Source organism: Cucumis melo, chromosome 1 (genome assembly GCF_025177605.1).
Source record: "Cucumis melo cultivar AY chromosome 1, USDA_Cmelo_AY_1.0, whole genome shotgun sequence".
NCBI lineage: Eukaryota > Viridiplantae > Streptophyta > Magnoliopsida > Cucurbitales > Cucurbitaceae > Cucumis > Cucumis melo.
In genome coordinates, this window is record NC_066857.1 from 32,490,070 (window position 1) to 32,511,765 (window position 21,696).

Genomic DNA, 21,696 nt, shown 5'->3' on the forward strand with positions numbered 1-21,696 from the left:
ATATTTTTCTATCAAGTGAAAAAAAAGCTACCTACATTCGTCTCTACTGTCGTCACGTTGAATTTTAGACTCAAACCTTTTATCAAATGTCTAGAAAACAAAAGATATTTTTAAGTTAATTTCTTAGTCCAATTCCAAAAATAAAGACAAATTTTTAAAAGTTACTATTTTTAATTTTCAAAACTTATCTTGGTCTTAATTTGAAGCTATTAGTAAATGATAAATAACAAAGTATAAATTTTAAAAGTAAAAAAAAATGTTTATAGATTTATTTTTCAAAAGAAAACAAACAAAAAAAATCAAGCATGATTACCAAATTGAATGATTTCAAAAGAATTAATTTTGAAATTTCACACAGATGAAAAAATGTAATAAAAAAAGGAATTAAGAGTATACTTTTTTTAAAAAAACAAAAAAGATTATTTTGTTAAATTAAGTTTATAAAACAATACCATAATTTATAAGTTTCTTTGTTTTTTCCTTCACTCCCTAAAAAGAATATTTAGAAAAACAAGTTCTAGGGATTTTTTTTTTTTTTGTTTTGAAATTTGAAGGAATGGGAAAGTATGTACTAATAAAGTTTCGACTAAATTACAACCCATAATTCGTGAAGAGAACCAAAAATAAAATCATTATCAAATGGGTTGGTCTGATCTTTCGAGTGAGACATCCTTAAATTTTATCATTTATATTTTGAAAAGTTATAATAATGTTAAAGTTTGTTCTTAATATATCATTCAATCAGAACTTATAACTCTACAACAATCAAATTTTTGTTTTAGTTTACTGTCACATTATTTTTACATCAAATTATTATTTTATTTTGTAATTTTGGAAGAATTGCTTAGGACATTGAGTTGATTAAAAATCAGTCATTAGTTATCATAGTCCTGAGTAGTTTTATTGTAGCTATATATGTAAGTATAATACTTAACAACTTTTAACTTTCTATTATATATAGACAATGACATATTTTAAATAATTTTATGATAGTTAGTGTGAACTATAATAAACAAAAACTAAACATCAAGTAAGATATAGTAGCCGATTCTAGACCGTAGGTCAAAGTTCGAGTAATCGAGTATTTTAAAACAAACAATAAATTTTTTAGAGTATATTTTTTATTTTTGGAAAAAGAAATATTTAGTGAAGAGAGGTTTGACCATTGACCTCGGTTATAACGATTCCCACACTCTTTTGTTTCTTTGGATTATCATTAACAACAAATTGAAAAACCATTAATATAATCACTTCATCCTTTTTTTTTTAATATTTTCTTCATTAATTATTAGCCGTCCTACCCTAAATTATAATAAAATTAATTACTTAAAAACTATATAGATTAAAATTATGACGAACAAAAAAAATCCTAAACCTAGAAGATTTATTTGTCCGTTTAAGTTTTTAGGTTAATTGGTAATTGAAAATAATATTAGGATAGAAAAATCAATTCTCTGTGTTCAAGTTAAACCCTTACCACGTTACTTTCCTCCTCAATTAATATTCATTTCCACTTATTAAGATTTTCTTCAAATGTCTTCTCATCTATTTAAACTTTTGAATCGATTGGTGATTTAAGATTAATCATATACTATACGTTTATATTTTTATTTTTATTTTTATTGTATGTGTTTAAATCCATACTCATAAATAAATATAATTTTATATCTATAAATATAAAAAACAAATTTATGTTTTAGACGGCAAGGTTAATATAATTAAATTTCAAAGTCCGAGGATATGATTAAAAAAGAAAAAAAAACCCAATGATTGTGGAAGATAATTTTTTATATATAATTTAACCTAAAAATTAGGTATAAATTGAGGAAGGAAGGAGAAGAAATCTGTCATCAAATGTTTATGATAAATTTGTAGTATTGTGAGAGAAGTAGTTTCGATGACAGGCGTGAAAGTGTATGGATTGCCGATCTCGACATGCACGTCAACCGTCATGATTTGTCTTCATGAAAAGCAAATTCATTTCCAACTTCTTCATGTCGACCTTTTCAATGGTGAACACAAGCAACCACCATTTTTGGCTATCAATGTTTGTTTTTCTCACTCCCATTCATTCTCCCCCTCTTTACTTTTCGTATATTATCTTTTTCTTTTCAACCTACAATGTTGGTTAATGTACGATAATTAACTAACTAGTTGAAACGATATTGATTTCAAAACTATCGTTGTTTTGAGTGTCATCAAAATAATAGTTATGCAATGATAATAGTTCAAAACTACCATAAAAGAACATACATATCGATGTTATAGTATGTAAATGTTAATGGCTTTCTATTATATTAGTTCAAACCGACAATATATATTGAGCTTGATAGATATGAAACTTTTTGCTACAATATCAATTTTAAAAAGAATTTCGTATGCATATTCTTGTTTTTAATTTTTAATTCTTAAATTTTATATTTTTTATCATGTTTAACTTTGTACTGCACCCAAATAAACATTTGAATTGTTGAATCAAAATTTCAAAACATCCAAATTTCTTTTTATTATATAGTCTTCAAAGCAAATTAATTAAAGCATATAATTTAATGTTATGTTGATTTAATGTTTTCAAACATAATTAAATAAAGCGATGTTAATGTAATGCACAAATTCCAAACTTTTTTGTTTTTTCGAAAAATAATTATTCTTTTAAGAATCACTATTTTTTTTAAATGAAGGTTTTGGCTTTCCATTAATTCAAAGAAATTAGTAAATATGTCAATTGCTGGACTGTGTAAACAATAATTTCACCTACACATTGATTCAATTTTGGAAGAGCATCAAATGAATAGTAATCCCCTTTTCATAATATCTCTTAATTTTTCTTTTTAACTTTTTTTCTTTTTTTTATACTATATATTATATTACAAATGTTTTCAAATATAACAAAATACTAAAGTTTTACCATCCACGATAGACTTAGATAGGCATCTTTAGTGATAGGCAATGATAGATAGACATCTGGGTCTATCTCGATCCATTCTAATAGAAAGTAAAATTTTATTATATGTTTATAAATATTTTCAACAGTTTTATCATTTAAAACAATTATGATCTATTCGTATATATTAATTGATGTAGGGATTTTGTGTTATATGCAGCCCTTTGGCCAAATTCCAGCCCTAGAAGATTGTGATCTTACCTTATTTGGTATCTCTTTCTCCTTCCCTCTCTTATGTTATATCCTACACTACTTCAATTTAAACCCTAAGCATTATTTAGAGTATCAAATTAATACCGTTCTTAAAATTTAGTTAAAACTATAATTTCATATATGTAAAACAATAAATTATAGTTTCGATATTAATTCAACTTCTAAATTGTTAAAAGTGAATCAATTTATGTTTTTTATTAAGATTAGATTTGAAAATCATCGGTATTCCATTCTTGTAGTGAAAACTTTGTAAAATGTTAGATCAAGAGAATAGAAGATTAGAATGGATCCAGAGTCTAGATTTGATACAACCTTTTTGAAAAAAAAAATTAGACTTCTTCTTATACACACTTTCAAAAGTTCTAAAAGAAACTAAATAAACACTTACGTTTTACACACAAATAGAATCAAGAGCAATCACATCCTACATCGCAAACAAGCACAAGGAAACAGGACCAGATCTTCTATTGCAACACCAAACCCCCAGAGAAGAAGCCATTGTGAAGCAATGGATGAAGGTTGAGTCTCACCACTACAACCCTGCAATAAGTCGTATCATCCATGAGTTCTTCACTGCTCACCTTCGAGGCCACAAGCCCAACCAGCACCTCATTGACCAGAACTTGGAGCACCTAGGCACCGTGCTCGACGTGTACGAGAAGCGCCTAGGAGCCACCAAGTACTTGGCCGGGCCTCGGTACACCTTGGCTGATCTCCACCACCTCCCTTGCACGTTCTACTTCATGAAGACGCCATGGGCTTCAATGATTAATGATCGACCGAATGTCAAGGCTTGGTGGGATAATATTTCATCCCGCCCTGCGTTTCTTAAAGTTATTGAGGGGATGGATAATTTTGATTTTGGTGGTGATAACAAGAAAAAGTGATTTTTTTTTTTTTTTTTGTCTTTTGATATGATGTAAAATTTTAGAGAATGAATGGAATCTATTAGGGAAAAATGATTGACGTTGCTTTCATTCTAGTTTGTCAATATTTTTGAGAAACCATGGGCGTTAGGTTTTTGGTCCGTTACTTTTCTACCTTATATATTTACTTTACTTTAGACTACATTACTTAAAGATCAAAGTTGGATCGGAATTGAAACTTAATGGATTGGAGAGAATTGAACACAATAATAGTAATTGACAATTCTAAAATTATAATTAAATCAAGTTTTGATTATTATAGTTTAAACTGACTTAATCTCATTATGAAATATATTTTGTATTTAGCAACAAATTTTGAATGTTTCAAGCAAAATTGGTTGTCAAAGCTTAACTGTTTATGATGCAAAATTTTAAGACATTTGCCTAAAGTTAAGCTTAATTAAATTTTTGTTCAAAGTCATAATACCGTCGAAAATTTCTAACTACCAATAGATAACCCATGTTTATAAAGAAAAAAAGAAACACCTTTGTCCCACATAAAGATATGGAAATTAATAGCAAAATATTTTAGAGAGAGAATAGATAGATAGAAAAAGATGCTTATTGTCATGTGGTTAGAGTGAGAAACTAACCAAATGTGGGGAACTTAATTGTCTTGCTATCAAAAAACCAAGCCTTTAGAGGTTTAGTGCACAAAGTGCTTAGATTGACAACAAAAGATAATAAAGTGAGTTTGTATGAATGAAAGAGCTTTGATTAACTCTTCATGAAGTTGGTGTCATGTCCCGCAAAAATCACTCCAAAATTTGCACCAAAATGATGCCCAAGCCTTATTTAGCAAAGCCAAGGAAGAGCCCAATACGTCATGTTGACAGCCCATGTGTGGCTATAACACATGCCCATGACACTAGCATGTACCCACCAAGGTAGCCAAGCCCCACAAGCTTGCCAAGACGGATGTCCATGACACAGCTCATGTGCGTGCCAGATGGAGATGCCCATAGGCACGAACGCCTAGATGGCTGTGAACGCATGGCACCAGTGCTCCATGCACAGCCTATGCGCATGATCAGTTGACAGCCTAGGCATGCGCATGCATAGGTGTATGCCTAGCCTTAGACGGTCGCCCGTGCTCATAGACGCATGACATGTGCCCTCGACACAGGCCCACGACATGCACGTTGCCTCGCATATACATGCAGCGTGCACCCATCATGCACACTGCCTCGCGCATACCAAACATGCATTCCCATCGTGTGCACCCAGTAGCCCAGTGCACGCACCCATCGTTCAGGTGCCCCAAGGAGCCTCTACAAACCTCTCGAAGCTTTTAAAATGCCCGGAAGAGCCCCAACACCCTTGCGACATGCCCAGACGATGCACCTAGAAGGCCCCAGTGAGCGCCACAGGTGTCTAGCAAGGATTAAAGAAGCCCCATGGCTATGCTATACCACCCATCTATGTCCTAGATAGTCTTAGAAGGCTTTAGAAGGCTCGAGAGAATGCCTAAATTACCTGGTGGAAGTTTCCAAACCATTCGGGAAGATCCTAGAACGTGCTAGAGAATGCTAGGCAAGGCTTGAAACATTCCATGACGGCACCTTTAATGATGGCCAAGGTTCTATGATGGTCCAAAAGCGCTATAGTAGGTCTAGGAGTGTCTAGAATGTTCTAGGCTAAATTGTAAGGGCTAAAATGTACAAGTTGTATCTAAAGGAGCCCATGGTCGACCTCATAAAGCCCCTAGGTTGGTTGGCATATATCTATACATACTCTAAAGAGGGATCATTTGTGTACACAACTCCAAGAAGAGTTAATCAAAGCTCTCTCAATCACACAAACTCACTCTTTTTCTCTTCCCACGCCCTATTATCTTCCCCCGCCTATCTAAGTTCTTTGTGCATTAACCTCTAAAAAGTGTTGCACGTTTAGTACCCACTCTAACCACGTGACATTAATTTACCCTCCAATTAAAATATCTAAGATTCAAAATTGTAATCAACGTTCAACTAAACAAAAAGTTAACGTTAGAACGACATTATGATACACAAAATTAAAAGAGACAATATTGACGAATCAGTTTAATCTATTTTTATATATGCAATTAACTCCATTATTCAACCAACAATTATCATGTGACAAATTTTTTCAAAACATTCCTTTTAGTTTTTAGTTGGAGGAGTTGCACCAAAAATAAATTAAATGTACTAAAGTAGTGAGTACTGGATTTTATTTATTAAGAAAGAAAAAAACTAGTGGAGTTGAAAAAAGAAGAGGAGAATAAATTAGAAAGAAGAGGAAAAAAAAAACAGAATTCCCCAATAAGTAATTATAGATATTAAGAAGAAGATTCCAATTCTTTAAAGATAATTTCAATACTTTGGGTCAAAATCAACTTTACTATTTTCATTTTGCCACTAAATTATTTGATGATATTTTTTTAGTAAGGTCTAAAAGCCAATACATCTTAATCACTAGTTGATTTTCTATCATTATTGGTTGAAAAAAAAAAATAAAAGCCAATGATATATTACTATTTTAAAGGCATTTTCAAATGTATAATAATAATTAAAAAAAAAAAAACTAAAATATTTAGTTCACATAGCAAAATTTTACTATGTAGGAATAATTTTATATTATTTTTCAACAATATACAAACCTTAACAAAAATTATGGTTTATTCTAATTATTATTGACTCTTAATCAAAATTAAATCAGCACCAATTTTAATTTTATTGAAAGTTATGTTGTTTTCTTTCCATTTTTTTTTTGTCTTAATTTTTATTTTAGTGAAGGAACGTAAAAGTTGTTATTTAAAAAGAAAACAACTTTTTAAAATTACTTTCTTTATCTTTTCAAATTTTAGTTTGGTTTCTATTTTCTTAAAAATAAGGGTAGAAAATGAACAACACATATAAATTTTCATTTTATCTTAAAAAAAGTGAAAGTAGAAGTTAAATTTCATTTTAAAAAAAAAAAAAAAAAAAAAACTTAGCCATCAAATTGGCCTTACTTATAATAGTTTCAATTACGCCATCAAATTAACATATCTTACTTACAATAGTTTTAATTGTATATGAAATTTTAGGGTTTAGGATTTAGGGCAAAACTAAAACCAATACATCACATTCTAGAAAGAGGAGAGGTCAAGTCAACACCTAGATTTATGCCCAACCTCGATCTCAACCATGTATATGTTATGATCTAATTTGAGCCTTGGGAAGAATAAAGCTTGGGTGAAAAGCCAAAATAACTTTTCGATCTAAGGCAAAGATGAAGGCGAGAGGTCGACCCTTTCCTTTTAAGGAATAGAACATATGCCAATTAATAAAGTGAATGTTCTGACCCATTTGGCCTGAGAGTTAACCTAATATGACTCGAAAATTCTAATATGAATGCCTTATAGGTCAGAATTCTACTCTAAATATATAATTACAACTCTAAAAGATTGGGATTTATTCCAAAAAAACTCTTGCTACAACCTAAAATCTCATATTGTCTTTGAGAGTAGATATTTGGAATACATTATTTTTAAGTATTTAATTTAAAAAATAAGCCATTTAAAAAAAATAAAGTATTTGTCACAATTGCTCAAAAACAACTTTTAATGTGCTTTTTAGACAATTTTTTATCATAAATGTTTAAATAAAAATGAGTTTTTTGAAATACACATTTTTATCAAGTCAACTTAAACGGATCTTAAACATTACAGACATTGTTGCATTTATCGTTTTTTCTAAATTACAAATTCACCATTGTTATTAATGAAAGATAAAGTGCATTTTTCGATATCTAAGTTTTTGCATTAACAGATAATAATAACAACAATAATATATAAGAACAAAAACAAAAAAGGTTAACCATCCCTTCTTCTTCTTTCTAATATTTATAGATACTTCTAATGGAACGTTTCTTTCCTTTTGTCCTAAAAAAGGAAATTAAAAAAGAGAAAGACAAAAACAAAAAATCACTATCCATGTCAAATCAACTTTGGAATTTAGGCTAAAAAAAATCATTTTTACCCCTAATTGGTCACATATATATTTTTTTCTACTTTTCAACTTTATCCGGTCAAACTATCAAATTTAAATAGAAAAATTATGTAAATTTTTTCTTTTAAAAAAAAGAAAAGCACCTCATAGATTTTTTTTTTTTTTTTTTTATATTGCAAATACGACAAATAATTAGATATATTAGAATGCTCCTATGAGAGGGTTATTTGCTTTTAAATTGCTACTTTTTTCATTAGTGACATTGATCCTATTATCATAAATTTTTTTGCTATTTTTGCAAACGATCTATTTAAATATGTGATAAAATTCTAATTCTAAAAGTTAAGAATGTTTTTTCTCTAACTATACTTGAAATTTAAATTGAATTTAATATAGAATACACAATACTCAAACGCAACATCAGAATAAAACTATTGATACACAAAATAACTTAACATAAATTAGAGTCAGAAAAACTCAAAGGTTGAATTGAGATTAAAACATCTCAAATACACGCAATCTTTTATTTAAAAAGGACCGATAACCTAAAAGGAAACAAAAATTACAACATAAAATGGGGTAAATTATTACGAAATACTTTCAACATTAAAATTAAAGAAATAGTCCTAACCTTTAATAATTTTTTTAAAATACCTAAATTGCTAATATATGAACAAAAAATAATAATGAATCTTAAAAGTTGAATGTGTTTAATGATGTTTTAATAATCTTCCAATTTTATATTCCAAAAAATGGATCAAATAATTTACAAATAATACTTTACCATAATTATTTTACCTAATGATAAATAATTTCATTTGATGAGTCAGAGGCCACCATTTCGAATCCGAAAGCGACCTCCATTAAAGATCCGCCTTCTACGACTCCTCCGATTTCCCACTTCGCCAACACCATCAAATACCACAAATTCATCCTTCTTTCATTCTATATTCTCTATAAACAAACCCAACAAATTCCTCTTCCCCACAAAAACCCCATCTCAATTTCTTCCAATAGTAATGGCCAGTATCAAAGTCCATGGAAGCCCAATTTCCACTGCCACGTCCAGAGTTCTCGCTTGTCTTTACGAGAAAGATCTCGATTATGAGTTCGTTCTTCTGGATATGAAAAACAACGAGCATAAGAAACACCCCTTTCTCTCCATTAATGTTACTATCTCTCTCTCTCTGTAATTGTTAATTCTGAATGTTTTTTTCATCGATTGTTTCTGAATGGGTTTTTGTGGAATTTCTGTAGCCGTTTGGTCAAGTTCCTGGGTTTCAAGATGGGGATCTCACCATTTTCGGTAATGAAAGACTCTGTTTCCCTCTTTAAATGTTATTTGGCACTCAAAAAATCGATTGACTTTTCGTAAATACTTGAAAACAATTCTTGGAATAAAAATCTTTTTGCATTTCCGATGAAAATTAAAACTTGAAATGGTGTGGGAATGACCTAGAATAGAAATTTAGTTTTTTCTACCATTTTAGATGATCCTCGTACTGTTTCAGTTTCAAAAAGTCAAAAATAATATTGTAATTTAACGAAGAACAAGGGTATTTGTTTAATTTAGTCAAATGTTTAGATATTATTTTGATAATGCACTCATTCACGTTGGTTGATACTCTCAAAATGTTCATTTAGGTTATCATAGACTCATGAATAAGACATCGAATTGAGTGTAGAAATATATGAGTGCAGTGTGTTCAAAGTGGAGATCGTAAAAGTACAAAAACTAATATGGACAAAAGCTAAAAGCAATCAATAGAAAATTCCCAATCTGAAAATATAGACTGCTCAGGGTGTTTGATAAAATGTTTCTTTGTGTAGAATCAAGGGCCATTACTCAATACTTGGCCACGGCCTACGCCAACAAGGGAACCCAGTTGATCCCCAACGACCCAAAGAAAGCGGCGATCGTATCAACGTGGATCGAAGTGGAGGGCCACCATTACGACCCACCTGGGGTGGCTTTGTCGTTCGAGCATCTAGTCAAGCCATTATTTGGCCTCGGCGAAACCGATCCCGCAGCGGTGGCAGAGAATGAAGCCAAGCTGGGGAAAGTTCTTGACATCTACGAGAATCAGCTTAGCAAAAATAAGTTCTTAGCAGGGGATGAATTCAGTTTGGCGGATTTGCACCACATCCCCAATATCAGCTACTTGTTGGCAACACCGTCGAAGAAGCTGTTCGAGTCACGGCCGCGTGTCAACGCTTGGGTGACTGAGATCCTTGCAAGGCCTTCGTGGGCTAAGGTAACAGCCTTGCGCAATCAGAGTTAAGAGATTTGGTTTCAATATGAACAGGTAGTTTTGTGTTGATGTTGGCTTGTTAATGGTTCTTGGAGTTCCCAAAAGAGAAAAAAAAAAAAAAAAAAAGGTGTTTTTGCTTTATGGGTGTAGTTTGTTTTTGTTTCTTATTATGTACTGTATGGGAAATGGAAATAATTGACTTTGGTTCACAAAGTTCCACTTTGGGAAATTTTGGTAATTTGGTTCTCTAAGTTTAATTTTTTGAAATATGATTAAAGAAAGTTACTTTTTAGTATACGTATTTCTATAAATGGTACTTTGATTATGTAATAATTTATTTCAAATACTAATTCTTGTTGCGAAAGAATCTGAAACTAAATTCTCAATTTTTATTTGTTAGACGATGTAACACTTTTTTCTACGACCTTCAAAGGTAAGTGGTATGATTAAACCTCCTACCTTTAAAGAAAGGCAAAAGTTCATGCTAATACCTGATCATTACAACTTAATCTTTGTCATTTATAACAATATTTGACTCTTAATCGGTTTAACAATCTAACATGTGTAGCAAATTTAATTAAACTTAATAATGTTTTTCATGTTCAGGACTGAAGTTGTTACAAATTGTGAAATATAATCACTAACTTGAATTTATTTAAGCTTAGGGATCAAATTGTACAAAATTTATAAGTGCATGTACTAAAGTGTTACAAAATAAAGTTTATTGATTAGATTGTTACTTCTTAGGGACGAAAAATGGCATTTATCTTTGAAACATTAACATTTTTAGTTTAAATATATATATTAGGGATGAACATAATAGACCAAACTGAACTTCGGATAGAGATAACAAGGATTCAATTAATGATAGTTCGGAACCAACATTTTAAAAAAAATATCAAAGGCTTAATCCGATTACACTCTTTCGTGATTAAAATCTATTTGAATATATTTTAAATTCGACTCTATCCCATTGATGCTCACGTCTAATATACATGACCATTCAACCAAATGCTTGGGCCTTTATTGATTGAACACTTGTTCCATGAACAAGAAAAAAAACCCCAAACCTAACCATATCTCAATACAAAACACACAGGTGTCAAAGTGACACACCTCACCTAAGCATTACAAGTTGCATCAACAAAACATTGAAACAACAAATTGCACAAACCAATTTATTACATCTGACAAAAAAGCAAAAGACAATCACACACAACATTTATATATCTATATATATTTAAAGCTTTCATGATCTAGTGAAGGCTTCATCCTCAAGGTCAAAACCATCCATATCACTTACGCAAAGCAAGCACCTTAGCCCAAGCCGGCCTGGCCATGATATCAGCCACCCAAGCATTGACATGGGGCCGAGCTTCAAACAATTTCTTGGTTTGCGTCTCCAACAAGAACCCTAAGGTTGAAATATGGTGAAGATCAGCCAAACTGAAGGCTTCCCCAGCCAAGTACTTGGATTCAGTCAACCTTTTCTCATAGATATCGAGAACTTTGGCTAACTCAGCTTCCTTTTGCTCAACCACTGCACCATCTGTCTCACCCCATCCAAGCTTTGGCTTCAAACATAGCTCATACACAAGTTTAGAGGCTAGTGGATCAAAATGATGACTCTCCACTTCAATCCATGTTAATAATGCAGCTGCTTCTTTGACGTCTTGGGGAATCAATCGAGTTCCATTATTAGCATAATTTGCGGAGATGTATTGTGTGATTGCTCTAGATTCTGTACACAGACAATTTATCAAACAAAATGTGTGCATAATCACAAACAATTATATTGAGAGGAGAACTGGTCTGAAATTTTACCAAAAAGTGTTAAATCCCCATCTTGGAACCCAGGAATTTGACCAAAAGGCTACAATCCAACAAAATCAAATCAAATCAAGAACAACCCATACAAATTAAAGCAAGGCAGGGGATGGGTGATGGTTGGAAATTTACATTGATGGAGAGAAAAGTGGGTTTCTTATGCTCGCCTTCGTGCAATTTGACATTGATAAACTCGAACTCGAGGTCTTTCTCGTAGAGACAAGCTAAAACCCTGCATGTGGGTGTGGAAAGGGCGAGTCCATGGACCTTGATGCCGGCCATTGAATAATCTTGAAGAGGGATTGAATTGTAAAAAGTGATTAGAAATGGAGATGGGTTTGAAGAAAGAGATGAGTTTTAAAGTGATTAATGGCGGAAATTCTTATAATGGTAAAGTGATTTTGGGGAGAATATTTTCTTGTAACTGTAAGACTATTCTCATTTGTCACATTAACATATCAAAGCTCGTAAAGTTTGGATTTTTAGTCGGCTAAGTTTTAGGTTTCTTGGATTTTGGGTAACTTTTGTAATGTCTATATTTTAATTTTTCTCCTACTATTTCTAAATAGTATAGTCGTAACATTATAAATATTTCTAATTTCTAACTCTTAATTTTAAATGAATGAATAGATGTCGTTTTGAAGTTATATTTATGTTTGCAAGTCGATTTAATCAATAAATTTAAAATTGTCAACTCGACTTGAAGTACATCTAACATACTAATATAAGAAAACAATAAAATAACATGAGTTAAACTCGAGTATTGAACAAGCAAAATTTTGGTTAAAAAAATATAACGAGAAAAAAATGGTTTTTTTTTCTTTTTTTCTTTTTTTTAAATAAAAGTTTGAAGACTAAAATCATTATAAAAATTGAATGGTGAAATAGTTATGTTATAAGAGTTTGAGGGTTAAAGAATAGACCTCTTCAAACTTTGAACAAGAATTAAAAGAAGATGAAAATTTAGACTAAGATGGGATTCAAACCATGACTTTATGAATCTCATTTTGATTGGTTATCTTTTTTGAGTTTGGAATCGTTAATCATTTTTTAATGTTATTAATGTTTAAATTTATTTATTTAGGGGTAATTTTGTTTTTAGAAAATATGCTTGCTTCTAGAAAAAGAAATAGCATATTTCAATCTCTAGCAAAATCTTTCGAATAAAACTAAATTCTTTGAGATTTTGTCTAAAATAAAATACATATTTTTAAATATAGCAAAATAAGTCAAGTTACTTACAAATATAACAAAATTTGACTGGTATATTGTGATAGACATCTATCACTCTAATAATAAACAATTCATATGAATATTAATCACTTTAGCCATAAACATTAATAAATGTCTATCTAGATTTATCGTAGTTTATCACAAATAGATAATAAAATTTTACAATGTGATATTTTTTATATTACTTTTCTTAAGAAGAAACATAATAAATATTTATTTGTATGTGGGTTACCACTCCACCCACTACACCTACCTATCAATTTATATATATATATATATATTTCAAATTATTATTTTTATTATTTGTACTTTAATTTATATTATATTTCACTTCACTTCACACCCTAGAATGTTCCACTTTTTTCTATAGAGTAACGTTTGGGTGCAACGTTAGTCCATTATTTATCATATAAAGATAAAATAATAACATGTTTTTTTAAAAAAAAATATTTTTGCCACATGACAGATTTTTAAGTGAGTTACATGAAAATAGGTGTAGACATACCTAATTAAGTGTACGTTTGGACACTTATAATGTAATGAGTTTGTAATATAATATAATATAGTAAAAAAATTCATCTTTTATTTGAGCGTGTTGGGTCCTATTTGGTTTTGTTATATAGCTCATTTCATTTTTGTAGTTTTCAATTCAACCATCTTTTCCATCGTTTTTACGCTTCATGATTTCATTTTCGTTTAACCATTTATTCATCACGCATTTCAATACTCATATTTCTAGTACTTGATTACATTTAAGCTCTTCATACAATCTCTTATAGATTATCGTCTTCACATACTTGTACATTTTTCCTCTCTATTTTTAATGATTTAAATAAGTTCATTTTCCTTATTAATATTTGTGCAACTATTTTACAAGGGATGACATTTCACTTTTATTTGTTTGTTTAATATAACAATATTATGTTTTTCTTCCTTTTAAGTTCAATACATGGATTTAAACATCCGACTTTTAGAAAAATATAAGTAATAACTAAGCTCAAGTAGGCTTCGAATTTCAATGCAAAATCAAATTATATCTTTTTTAAAATTGTTTAGTTGTGCCCACCGTTGGTTCGTGTTCATTTCATCTATTTTCATTCTACACTATAAGACGAGTCCTCCTTTTTTCCCTTAAATTACAAATTCTTCATTTTAAGTTGTGAATCTTGTTGTGTTTTTTTTTTAATATTTTAGTAATCAAGAGATGTAGTAGTAGTGCATTAAAATGATATCGACTTTATCTTATATTCAAAATTATCTACGTGTACTAAGTTAAAATTAGACCGTTAAATTCACTGTAGTCGTAGAAATTGAACCTCTAAATAATAAAAACATAACTCCTCAACTTATATCATTTTTACAATTACTACTGTTAATGATCCAACTTTAATAATTGCATAAGTCTAAGAATTTTTACCCTTTTGTCACGAGAATAAATTAATAATGATTATTCTGATTCAACCTTGGGAGATGGAGATATCCATGTGTAGGCATTAATTGTTATTATTATAACAACTCCATTGCAAAAATAATAATTTATTTGTTGAGAATACATGATTTTTCACGTGTATATATATATATATATGAATTATTTAGGTTTTTTTTCTTTTTTTAATACATCAACTATCTCGTAATTGTCAATGTAATTCACTTGACATATAAATATGCATTATTGATCATAAATAAAAGAAAATTAGGTATGTAATTTGAATTCTCTCATTTATATTGCACTAAACAAAACTACATTATCAATACTTTCTAATTACCCTCGTTTAACGTACGAGAGACTTTTAACTCGTTGACACAAACTCCTTGAACTAAACATCTTTTTTGTTATTCGAGTTTTAAGTTACTGTTTATTTTACCATGCCATTTGGAAACTTGAATCACCAAAATTTTATTGTATTTCTATATATATCTTTTTTATTATTTATTTTCTAACATGAGGACTATTACAATCTCATACATTGAATGGTATAAGATTCCCCAACCATAACACTTTTTTCTCTATTATTATATGTCATTAAAGTAGTCTAAGTGTCCCTAATCATGATTAGATACAAATTAAAGTTACCAAAATTTATTTTTTTTTTCCTCAAAAGAGATTTGAATCTCTAGTACTCTTTTGATATATAACATACTGTCTTTACTAGTCGGGTTATATCGAGCTAGCAAGATAAAATATTATATGTTTTTTTTTCTTTCGACGAGAGATTCAAACATCTAACATTTTGATCGATAAAATATAGTCTCTACTCGATGATCCGAGATTGATGATATTTGTATGCTTCTAACAACTGTAGCATAAAGGATTAAGTTAGGTAAGATCATGGCCATGTTTTAGTTGAATAGACAGATCATATATATAAAAAAAGAGTTCCAAACAACAAACTTTGAAACGTGAAAGTGTGACATTGGTCATCAGCTCGTGTGTGTCGAAAGCCATGGCGTGGCTATGTCCGTACTCGCTCTGTTCAAGACAAAGCGCCAAAGTCCACTATTCACCTCTCCTTTATTTTTTTCTATATAATTCATCGTTTCCTTCCACAAACCCATCTCCAATTCTCCCCGATCTTCTCTATTTTCAAATTTCATCGTTGAGTTTTTTTTCTTTGTACTATCAATGGCTGGTGCTATCAAGGTTCATGGAATCCCCACTTCCACAGCCACTGGTAGGGTTCTTGCTGCCCTTTACGAGAAGGGTCTTCAATTCGAGCTTGTGAATGTCAAATTACACGAAGGAGAACACAAGCGAGAGCCCTTTCTCTCGTTGAATGTGAGTTTTCAATCGTTTCCCATTTCTTATTTTGATTTTTTTCTTTTTGGGTTGTCTGTTTTTGTTGATTCGAGTTTTGATTCCAGCCCTTTGGTCAAGTTCCTGCATTCCAAGATGGAGATCTGAATCTTTTTGGTAAGACTTACTTTACTTTTCACTGTTAAATCACGAGCGTTTGTCACTTTGGACGCAAAATGTTTGATGAAATGTCTCTTTGTGTAGAATCAAGAGCGATCACACAATACATCTCTGGAAATTACGCCAGTAATGGAACCCAGTTGATTCCTCAAGATCCCAAGAAAGCAGCTGTTGTATTAACATGGATTGAAGTGGAGAGCCACCATTTTGACCCAGTAGCCATGAAACTAGTGTTCGAGCTTTGCTTAAAACCAGTTTTTGGGTGGGGTGATGCCGATCCTGCAGTTGTTGCGCAAAGCGAAACTGAATTAGGCAAAGTTCTTGACATCTATGAGAAAAGACTGTCTGAATCCAAATACTTAGGAGGTGAGTCCTTCAGTTTGGCTGATCTACACCATCTCCCTGTTTTGGGCTACCTGTTGGCCACACAATCCAAGAAACTGTTTGAATCTCGACCCCATGTCAATGCTTGGGTAGCTGATATCATAGCCAGGCCATCCTGGGCTAAAGTTCTTGAACTTCGCAAGTAAATTGAGTCTTAGACGACTTTGGATCTAAGTCCTTCACTTGATGTGTGTGTTTTCAATCATATCATCATAAACTTGAATAAAAGGCTGTGTAGTAGGTAGTCTTCTCCATGTATTGGAGATTACTGTCTTTTCTTCTTCTTCATCTTTCGTTTTAGAGTATCTTGTATTAAGATTGGTTCTTCTGGATTTGATTTTATGAATATGAATTAGATCTCTGTGATCAATCTTCAGAAGAATTGTGTTTGTGTCTGTGCGTGTGTGTTTTTAGTACATATGAATATTGATAGGAACACTTTGAATGAGTTGCTAGAACTTTTGAGAAAGTTCACTACAGATTGATGGAAGAAGATGGTAGAGACCCATAAAGCCAATGGTCAATTCTCCGCTATTTGTCTTTGGGGAAAAGAACAATCTAGAAATTGGACTAAATGGAGACATGAATCTTAGTCAATAGGCCAAAATTAAAATGATGAAGTTAGAGAAGGACAAGTGAAAAATGGCATCATATATAAATTTGGAAAGTGTAGTTTTAATTTATTCACAAATTTAAATGAAATGAATCTTCGGGAAATTAAGATCATTGTAATGAAATGATAGAAAGTAATTAAAACAATTAATGTTTGGATGAAATTTCCATTCTCTTCTCTCAATTATTGGACCCCAAATAAAGAAAACAATGAAAAGAACCAAATTTGAATTTGTTTTTTATTTTGAACCCAACCACCAAAGTCAGAATAATAAATAAGTAAAATAAAATAAAAATGTCACCTTGTGCAAAAACGTACCGTTTTGTTAAGATCTGATTGTAAAATGCAAATAACAATCTAAAATAAAATGATTCCACTTATTTATTCTCGTTGATTTGGGTAGACTTAATATAATAATATGAATGTAATATAGTTTTGTTTGAATTTTGTAGATAGGTCTAGAAGCTACTTTTGTAGGAGAGTTTTGTTTACTCCACAAACTACTTCATTATTATTCATTCTCTTTTCCCTCACATATTTATTATTTTATTATTTAAACACGGTTTTTGTTTATGATTTTTTTTCTTTAAAACTTAACCAAATGATAATTATTTTGTTTTTTATTTTCTAAAATTATAAGTATATTTGTTTTTGTTTATTATCATGGTTTGTATTCATTTTTGGTCAATTTAATCTAGTGTAATGATTAAAAAAAAAAGTAAAAAGAAAAAAAAATCAAAACTAAAAGATTTAAGTAATATTTAAATCATTCTAAGAAATTTAGGGAAAGTAGATTTAGTTTTCAAAAAGTAAAAATAAAAATGAAATAGTTAACCAGCGGAGTCATTTTACTCTTTAATTTTCATTATTAAGATTTAATAAACTTTTAATCATATTATTGATTATTATCTTCATTCAACTATTTTATCCAAAGAATTTTCCTACATATGACATGACTATTGAACCAACTAAATTCAAACATCTATCATATGAATATATATATATATATATATATAATTAATTTTAAGTAATTAAGAAAACAATGGAATTAAATAACATTTCACTCAAATAATTTAAAATTGTTAAACACACCTACCATGCACATTGTCAAATCCTAGTAGATAAAAGAGAGAGAGAGAGAGAGAGAGAGAGAGAGAGAGAGAGAGAGAGAGAGAGAGAGAGAGAGAGAGAGAGAGAGAGAGAGAGAGAGAGAGAGAGAGAGAGAGAGAGAGAGAGAGAGAGAGAGAGAGAGAGAGAGAGAGGAGAGAGGGAGAGGAGAGAGAGAGAGAGAGAGAGAGAGAGATTGTTCCATTATAAATCATATATGCCTACAAATTTACTTCTTGAAATGTTGGAATTACTCTAAAAATTGAGCCTAACTGGATGTTTTCACATTTGTCTAAATATTTTCCTGAGACAAGATTTTAGGGAGCGTTTGTAACACTAAATTAGTTACCATAATCTATAGTCATTACAATTTGTGGATTATCATTGTCTTTAGATTACTGTAGTCTGCATTTAGAATGCATAGTATTTTAATATGAGCTATATGGTAAGAATTCAAGTTGTAAGCTAGTTTAGTGTGGATGAAAAATGGTAAATGTCATAACAAGGAGAGAAAAAGAGGGTGAGTAAAAAATAATAAACACTACCTAACAAAGAGATCAAAAGTTAGTTTTAGGTTATAATAGTTAGACTAAACATACCAACTATTATAATTAGAGCTTCAAATATGGAGTGTCATATTAATTCAATCAATATAATATATATTTGGTGGTTTAGTTTTCAAAATAATTTTTTTTTCTAAAAGTATGCATGGTGTGAGAATCAAACCTCTAACTTTGAAATTGATAGTTTAATCATTGTATTAATTGAGATGGAGTCACTGTGTTGTTTTGATTTTCGTGATACGAAAATTTAAATAATGATAAATATTGATTACTTTTACTATTCATGTTCAACCCTAAACCCTAAACCCTTTCAAAACATATCATCTTGCATGTACTTTGATCAAATTATACCAAACGGCACACATTCGATCAATATAATCTTGATTTGTTTTGTACTACCATATAGACAAACTTCTACCCGAAACAAAAAGGAATTAAGTAACCTCAAATAAATTTGTTAAGGAATAACTCTGTTTCATTGTTAAAAAGAAATGGGAATGCAATTGAGAAAAGAAAAACAATTCATCTTTAAACCTAACTAATTTCTGAATCTTTGAAGATCAACTCTGGGCGCCAAGAATGGATGGACTCTGCAAATGGATTTGGTTCAGGAAGTTATTCAATGTTGCCGTCACTTAGTCTCGCGATGTACAGAATGTATGTAGCTAAGATATATGACTTCCTAAGTGTTTAGAAAAATATTTTAAGAAAGTCGTTAGAAACGGAAGAAATTTAACCAACAAAAGATACATGCCCTACGTTGCATGCCCTGCCTCAGTTATATTGACACTCCATGGTGATTATAACTTTTCTCCCTTGAAAGTACAAAAAATGCTTTGGGCAGTTTCTCCAAGCTTAAACTTCAACCTAAGACATTAGAAAATGATTCACGCGTATTTCCAGCCTCTTGAAGCTCAACAGAACTTGACCCCAAATCCTTCTTCAGCCCTCTCTCTTTCATGATCTCTCTTACTTTCTCAACCTCACTCCATTTCCCCATTTCTGCATAAATATTAGATAACACAACATAATAAGCACCATTCTCTGGTTCCATTTCAACAAGCTTCCTTGCTGCTATTTCACTCACTTCCAAGTTCCCATGAGCTCTGCTACCAGTTAGTAAAGACCCCCACATTGCTTTGGTGGCTTCAAAAGGCATATCCTTTATCATCACAAAAGCCTCTTCAATACACCCATTACCCAAAATATCTACCATACATGAATAATGTTTGATTTCTGGAGAAAACCCGAACCTCCCGTGGATCAAAGACCGGAAGATCTGCCTGCCGCTGTTCACCAAGCCAGAATGGCTACAAGCACAAAGCACTGCCACTAATGTCACATCATCTGCCTCGACTCCTTCTTCATCCATTCTCTTAAACCAAGCAATCGCCTCCTCTCCACTCTTGGCCAAAGCCAACCCGTTAATGAGTACGTTCCATGTATACACATTCTTCTCTTTCATTGCTTGGAAAACAGCCAATGCCTCTTTGATTCTCCCACATTTCCCGTACATATCAATCAAAGCAGTCCCTAGTACCACATCCACTTCCCATCTTTTTGTCTTCACAAACTCATGTATCCAAACACCCATTTCAATAGCTCCAAAGCTCGCACAAGCAGCCAATGCATTGACTATCGTTACACGATTAGGCTCCACACCTGCATATTGCATCTGTTCAAACACAATCAAAGCATCATCCAACATCAAAGAAACTCTATAACCCATAATCAAAATAGTCCACGACACAACATCTCTTTGAAGCATTTCGTCGAACACCTTCTTGCATAACCCCATTTTCCCACACGACGCATACACATCCATCAACGTATTCTGCACATAAAGATCAGAAACATGTCCCAATTTCACAACGTGGGTATGAACAGATTGTCCACCAACAAGATCTTTGAAATCGGCTAATGACTTGAGAACAAAAGGGAAGGTGTAATTGTTGGGGGAAATTGAGTTTCTGTTCATGTGGGTGTAAATGGAAAGAGGGGTATGGGGGATGTTGGAGTGAGCAAAAGCTCTGATTAAGGAATTGCAAATGAATACATGGGGTTTGGGGATATGGGTAAAGAAGAGAAAAGCGGAATCGAGAAGATGAAGATGATGGCAAGTGTTAATGAAATGGTGGGCTATGAGTGGATGTGAATGGAGATTTCGAAGGATTAGTTGAGCTTGAATTTGAGGGATGTGAACTGGGGAAAGAGAAGTGGTGAAAATTGAGAGAATTCTGGTTGATTCAGCCCTGAACTGGGTGCCGAATGGTCTCATTTGTCTAAATTGTTCATGCCGCAAAATTTAGAGGGAAATTTTCAAAGCGCATTTTTTTTAGAAGATAACATGTGACAAAATATATATATATATATATATTTATGGAGAGAGATGCGTATTTTTAAAAATAATGTTTTCTTTTAAATAATAACAAAAATAGGATAGTACAAAAAGAAATTTTAGAAATGGATATAATTCCAAATATCCTAAAAAATAGAAAAGTTTTGGGTTTTTGAAGGAAGTCGTGTAGCGGATACACTCATACTTAAACGAGTTTGATGTAAGTAAGGGAAGTCATATATCGAATTTTTTTCATTAATAAATTATTTTTATAAGGAAGTCATATACCATGTATAACATTATTTTAATAAAAAGTTCAAATTAAAATTGGATATGATATCATTTTAATAAGTAAACAAATTTTTAAGATTGGAAACATCAATTTAATAAAAAAAACATATTTTTAGGATCGAAAATTGGGATATTTAT

The 21,696-nt window shown here is 31.2% G+C and overlaps 5 protein-coding genes across 5 annotated transcripts; 3 read left to right on the top strand and 2 right to left on the bottom strand.

Annotated features, from left to right (window-relative positions):
* The first annotated feature begins 1,859 nt into the window (after window positions 1–1,859).
* Window positions 1,860–4,163, top strand: LOC103492895 (glutathione S-transferase F13). Its single transcript, XM_008453440.2, has 3 exons — window positions 1,860–2,047; window positions 3,105–3,153; window positions 3,563–4,163. Exons 1-3 carry the CDS (start codon window positions 1,898–1,900, stop codon window positions 4,042–4,044), a joined length of 681 nt encoding a protein of 226 aa, XP_008451662.2. The 5' UTR covers window positions 1,860–1,897; the 3' UTR covers window positions 4,045–4,163.
* A 4,715-nt stretch (window positions 4,164–8,878) lies between these two features.
* LOC103492841 (glutathione S-transferase PARB-like) lies at window positions 8,879–10,526 on the top strand. Its single transcript, XM_008453386.3, has 3 exons — window positions 8,879–9,205; window positions 9,294–9,342; window positions 9,867–10,526. The coding sequence occupies exons 1-3, from the start codon at window positions 9,056–9,058 to the stop codon at window positions 10,316–10,318; spliced, it is 651 nt and encodes a 216-aa protein (XP_008451608.2). The 5' UTR covers window positions 8,879–9,055; the 3' UTR covers window positions 10,319–10,526.
* A 764-nt stretch (window positions 10,527–11,290) lies between these two features.
* LOC103492840 (glutathione S-transferase-like) lies at window positions 11,291–12,625 on the bottom strand. The gene is made up of 3 exons (XM_008453385.3): window positions 12,248–12,625; window positions 12,113–12,161; window positions 11,291–12,029 (listed from the first exon to the last, which is right to left on the bottom strand). Exons 1-3 carry the CDS (start codon window positions 12,395–12,397, stop codon window positions 11,584–11,586), a joined length of 645 nt encoding a protein of 214 aa, XP_008451607.2. The 5' UTR covers window positions 12,398–12,625; the 3' UTR covers window positions 11,291–11,583.
* A 3,123-nt stretch (window positions 12,626–15,748) lies between these two features.
* Window positions 15,749–17,028, top strand: LOC103492839 (glutathione S-transferase-like). Its single transcript, XM_008453384.3, has 3 exons — window positions 15,749–16,124; window positions 16,211–16,259; window positions 16,347–17,028. Exons 1-3 carry the CDS (start codon window positions 15,972–15,974, stop codon window positions 16,790–16,792), a joined length of 648 nt encoding a protein of 215 aa, XP_008451606.1. The 5' UTR covers window positions 15,749–15,971; the 3' UTR covers window positions 16,793–17,028.
* Window positions 17,029–19,341: 2,313 nt separating this feature from the next.
* Window positions 19,342–21,271, bottom strand: LOC103492838 (pentatricopeptide repeat-containing protein At5g56310-like). The gene has a single exon (XM_008453383.3). It carries the CDS (start codon window positions 21,205–21,207, stop codon window positions 19,792–19,794), a length of 1,416 nt encoding a protein of 471 aa, XP_008451605.2. The 5' UTR covers window positions 21,208–21,271; the 3' UTR covers window positions 19,342–19,791.
* Between the last annotated feature and the right edge of the window lie 425 nt (window positions 21,272–21,696).

Coding starts and splice junctions, on each gene's coding strand:
- LOC103492895 (XM_008453440.2), top strand. CDS start 1,898: ATGACAGGCGTGAAAGTGTATGGATTGCCGATCTCGACATGCACGTCA. Junction 2,048..3,104: donor CACCATTTTTGGCTATCAAT/GTTTGTTTTTCT, acceptor TGTTATATGCAG/CCCTTTGGCCAAATTCCAGC. Junction 3,154..3,562: donor TTGTGATCTTACCTTATTTG/GTATCTCTTTCT, acceptor ACACACAAATAG/AATCAAGAGCAATCACATCC.
- LOC103492838 (XM_008453383.3), bottom strand. CDS start 21,207: ATGAGACCATTCGGCACCCAGTTCAGGGCTGAATCAACCAGAATTCTC.
- LOC103492839 (XM_008453384.3), top strand. CDS start 15,972: ATGGCTGGTGCTATCAAGGTTCATGGAATCCCCACTTCCACAGCCACT. Junction 16,125..16,210: donor AGCCCTTTCTCTCGTTGAAT/GTGAGTTTTCAA, acceptor TTTTGATTCCAG/CCCTTTGGTCAAGTTCCTGC. Junction 16,260..16,346: donor TGGAGATCTGAATCTTTTTG/GTAAGACTTACT, acceptor CTCTTTGTGTAG/AATCAAGAGCGATCACACAA.
- LOC103492840 (XM_008453385.3), bottom strand. CDS start 12,397: ATGGCCGGCATCAAGGTCCATGGACTCGCCCTTTCCACACCCACATGC. Junction 12,162..12,247: donor CCACTTTTCTCTCCATCAAT/GTAAATTTCCAA, acceptor GTTGGATTGTAG/CCTTTTGGTCAAATTCCTGG. Junction 12,030..12,112: donor TGGGGATTTAACACTTTTTG/GTAAAATTTCAG, acceptor GTCTGTGTACAG/AATCTAGAGCAATCACACAA.
- LOC103492841 (XM_008453386.3), top strand. CDS start 9,056: ATGGCCAGTATCAAAGTCCATGGAAGCCCAATTTCCACTGCCACGTCC. Junction 9,206..9,293: donor ACCCCTTTCTCTCCATTAAT/GTTACTATCTCT, acceptor GAATTTCTGTAG/CCGTTTGGTCAAGTTCCTGG. Junction 9,343..9,866: donor TGGGGATCTCACCATTTTCG/GTAATGAAAGAC, acceptor TTCTTTGTGTAG/AATCAAGGGCCATTACTCAA.